Genomic DNA, 3,581 nt, shown 5'->3' with positions numbered 1-3,581 from the left:
GAAATGCATCCATTTTTTTGTTTGATTAAGCCGTTATAGAAAACATACGTTTATGAAAACATACGTTTATTAAATTAATTACAGTGTGTGTGTATATATATGTGTTATATTCTCAACACATACACCCCATGAACCGACCCGATCTTATGTGCAAGAACTACAGTGTCAAAGATCCACTGTTGAACTGTTAGCAGTAATTAATCCTTCAAAAATCCATATATATATAATACATGTAACCTATTCTCATAAAAGATCCACAAAGCATATAATGGCTGCATCACTTGCATCATTGATTTCCAAGAAAATAATCAAACCCTCTATTCTCACTCCTCCTTCTCTAAGATCTCACAAACTTTCCTTTATTGATCAAGCTATTCATATGTCTATTTCTATGGCATTTTTCTACCCAAAAACTGGCACTAATGTTCACAAGTCATATGAACTTCTTGAAAAATCCCTTTCTAAAACACTTTCATTTTATTATCCTTATGCTGGAAGGTTGAATAAGGATGGTCGCTCTGTTGATTGTAATGATATGGGAGTTGAGTTATCACACGTTCGTGTACATTGCCCCATGTCTCAAATTCTTAAACAACCTTACACTCATGCTGAACATGTAGTTTTTCCAGTAGATCAACCTCATGGCCACCAGAAAGGAAATTTAGCCATAACTCAGGTAAGTTAAATACTCCCTCTTTTCATTTTATGTGTCTAAGTGGCGTTTAATTTGAATATAGATTAAGTAATATTTGAAGAAAAAAAAGTGGTATTTGAAGTTAAGTTGGAAAAACATATTTGAAAAAATGTTAAATTTTTTTGAGGAATTCCCTTTTTACTTGAAAAAACTTCCTTTTCAATTTTGGAGTGAAAATTGACACAACCTATAACATGTTTTTGAAAAAGAAGCTTGAAAAAAAAAAAGTATGTCCAATTTACATGTCCTTAATTTGGCTAGACACGAAGTTCAAAAAAATAAGGGAGGCTTTTTTTAATCTCGTCGTCTTAATCTAAATATGTGTATATAATGTACCAAAATGTCATTTAAGTTTTGTGGTCTTAAAGATGCCACGTGGGATATCAGAAAAAAAAAAAAGAATTACTCCCTCCATTTCATTTTACGTGTCTTAGTTTGATTGAGCAAAAAATATAAGAAAATACGAAAAACATTTAAATCTTTTGGTCTTAAATTAAAAATGTGTATATAATGTAACAAAGTGTTCTTAAATCTTGTGGTCTTAAACATGTCATGTTGATGTTGGAATTAATGAATTGCTAAATACAAAAGGTGAAATTCTTTTTAAACAAACCAAAAAAATAAGACACGTAAATTAAAACAGAAGAAATTAATCATCTGACATTCAAAATTTACTGACGTGACTAATCTAGACTCGCGATATTTTGATCAGGTAAGCCATTTTGATTGTGGAGGAATAGCAATTGGTGGATGTACATCACACAAGATTGGAGATGGTTGTACAGCCAGCAATTTCTTCAACAACTGGGGAGTATTGACCCGTGATATAAGTGCAACACCATCTCCTCATTTTGTTGGAAAATCCATCTACCCTCAATCTAATAATCCTTTTGTTATATCAACTATCGAGTTCGAAGAACCAACATATCTAGGAAAAAGGTTCATATTCCCAATTGATAAATTGAATTCACTCAAAGCTAAAATTGCTCATGAATCAGGAGTTCAAAATCCGAGCAGAACTGAAATTGTGAGCGCACTTCTTTACAAATGTGCTCATGTAGCTGTTGCTGGAAGAAGATCGACAAATTTTGATTCATTTAAACCATCTTCCTTGTTTCAAGTTGCAAATATGCGCCAAAGGCTCAACCCACCTTTGTCACAAGATGCATGTGGAAATGTCATATCAGGTTATTTTGTGAAAATAAATAATGAACGAGATGTAAATTGTCCGAAATTGGTAAGCGAATTGAGGAAGGAAAAAATGAAAATTAACGCTACAAAAAATGTCATTATCTCAGAAGTAATTGATTCACTTGAAAAAGGAAATACACCATTTCATAGCAATATAATTGATAACTTTTTTTGTACCAGTTTGATGTCATACCCGTTTTATAAAATAGACTTTGGTTGGGGGAGGCCAGCTAGAGTGAGTTTTGCAACAGGGCCTTTCAATAGGTGGTTTTATTTGTTGGATAATCAAAGTGGAGGTGGAGTTGAAGTCATAGTCAATTTGGACGAACAAGATATGGCTATATTTGAAAGAGATCCCGAGCTTCTCGAGTTTGCTAGTCCAATTTCAAATATCTAATTAAAAGTAGGGGGAATTTAATCTCATATTGTCTTATAAATAATTAAAATGTGTTCAAGTCCAGCTTATTGTGACTTGTGCTAGACTAGTATGTTGCGTTTTCAGTCGTTGCTTTATGTTGTTTAACGTACAATATCTGAGTAATACATATTAATTATGTTGCGTTTAAATCTAGTATTTATTTATTCTAATAATTGTCGTTATCGGATAAATAACAAACCTGAAAACAAGTGGCTTTAATTGTGAAGATTGAGGATGATATGAGTATACATGGAACCAATATAATATAAAATACTATGTACCACCAAAAGTTTGTGTCGGAATAGTAATCATTCTTTATCATAACAAGGGTTTTGAATGGATATGGAAGTAACTTTAAGAGAGAAGCGCTTTTACTTTCAAAGTTGGACTTTCCGGCGTGAAATCAAACTAGTCGGCCCCAAAATAGGTACTTCATACCGGGTAGGAAACAAATTTTATAAAATTAATATCGTATTTGAACTAACTGAAATCATTAGGTACTGCCGAACCGTACCTAACATTCAAGAAAACGTATGTGTACTTCCAAGCTCAAGAGTCCTATGGTACAATATTTACTGGGTGCACCTTTACAAATGAAATAGAGATTTCAAATCCTACATCTATCTTATTTTTCTAGAATAGATCCCCAATGTTCAAATCTCACGTCTGTCTAGTTGTTTTTTTTACCTTATTCTTTTAGAATTGGGTTCACGTACGTACCCATGGGGGATTGGGATGTCTTATGTCCCCACTTTCGTTTTAATTAAGTACAGTTTCTTTCTTTCTTCGATTTATTCTTTCAAAATCTCAAATCTGACAAATTGAGATCCCTATTTTCTTTTATTGACATTAAATGTTCTATAACAAAATCGAATGTCTATAATATTAATTAGCAGCTGTAAGGGACGCAACATTTAGTCAAAAGGTTCAACTGATCTCAATATTTTTCAATATGGATCTAGTGTGTATATATATAATTTCAGAAGTGTAATGAGTTCATGCTAAGAACATAAAGGTTGAACCCGTCGAATGAAAATTCTGAGTTCACTTTTTTGTAACAGTGCATTCATCCTATTAAAATCCTGGATATACGCCTCTGCTATTATACATGTTTCTATACAATATCGATGCATTCTTTGTATAAGTGAATAAATACTGTACAATAATGTACAAGGACGTATAAAACATTGTTGCAAAAATTACCTTGTCTATGAGGTTGTAAACACATGACTACGTGGGTGCAAAGTATTGTGATCTTTCCTGTATATTTTTTAGAAT

At 32.4% G+C, this 3,581-nt stretch overlaps 1 protein-coding gene across 1 annotated transcript; it reads left to right on the top strand.

Moving 5' to 3' along the window:
- The first annotated feature begins 276 nt into the window (after positions 1 to 276).
- LOC132050797 (acyltransferase Pun1-like) lies at positions 277 to 2,393 on the top strand. Its single transcript, XM_059442154.1, has 2 exons — positions 277 to 676; positions 1,407 to 2,393. Exons 1-2 carry the CDS (start codon positions 380 to 382, stop codon positions 2,280 to 2,282), a joined length of 1,173 nt encoding a protein of 390 aa, XP_059298137.1. The 5' UTR covers positions 277 to 379; the 3' UTR covers positions 2,283 to 2,393.
- Positions 2,394 to 3,581: the final 1,188 nt, after the last annotated feature.

Source organism: Lycium ferocissimum, chromosome 3, assembly GCF_029784015.1.
Source record: "Lycium ferocissimum isolate CSIRO_LF1 chromosome 3, AGI_CSIRO_Lferr_CH_V1, whole genome shotgun sequence".
Lineage (NCBI taxonomy): Eukaryota > Viridiplantae > Streptophyta > Magnoliopsida > Solanales > Solanaceae > Lycium > Lycium ferocissimum.
This window is presented reverse-complemented; position numbering and strand designations above follow the sequence as displayed.

Excerpts from the sequence above, each read along its gene's own strand:
- LOC132050797 (XM_059442154.1), top strand. The coding sequence starts at position 380 with ATGTCTATTTCTATGGCATTTTTCTACCCAAAAACTGGCACTAATGTT. Across the intron at positions 677-1,406 it reads GAAATTTAGCCATAACTCAG|GTAAGCCATTTTGATTGTGG; the intron begins GTAAGTTAAATA and ends TATTTTGATCAG.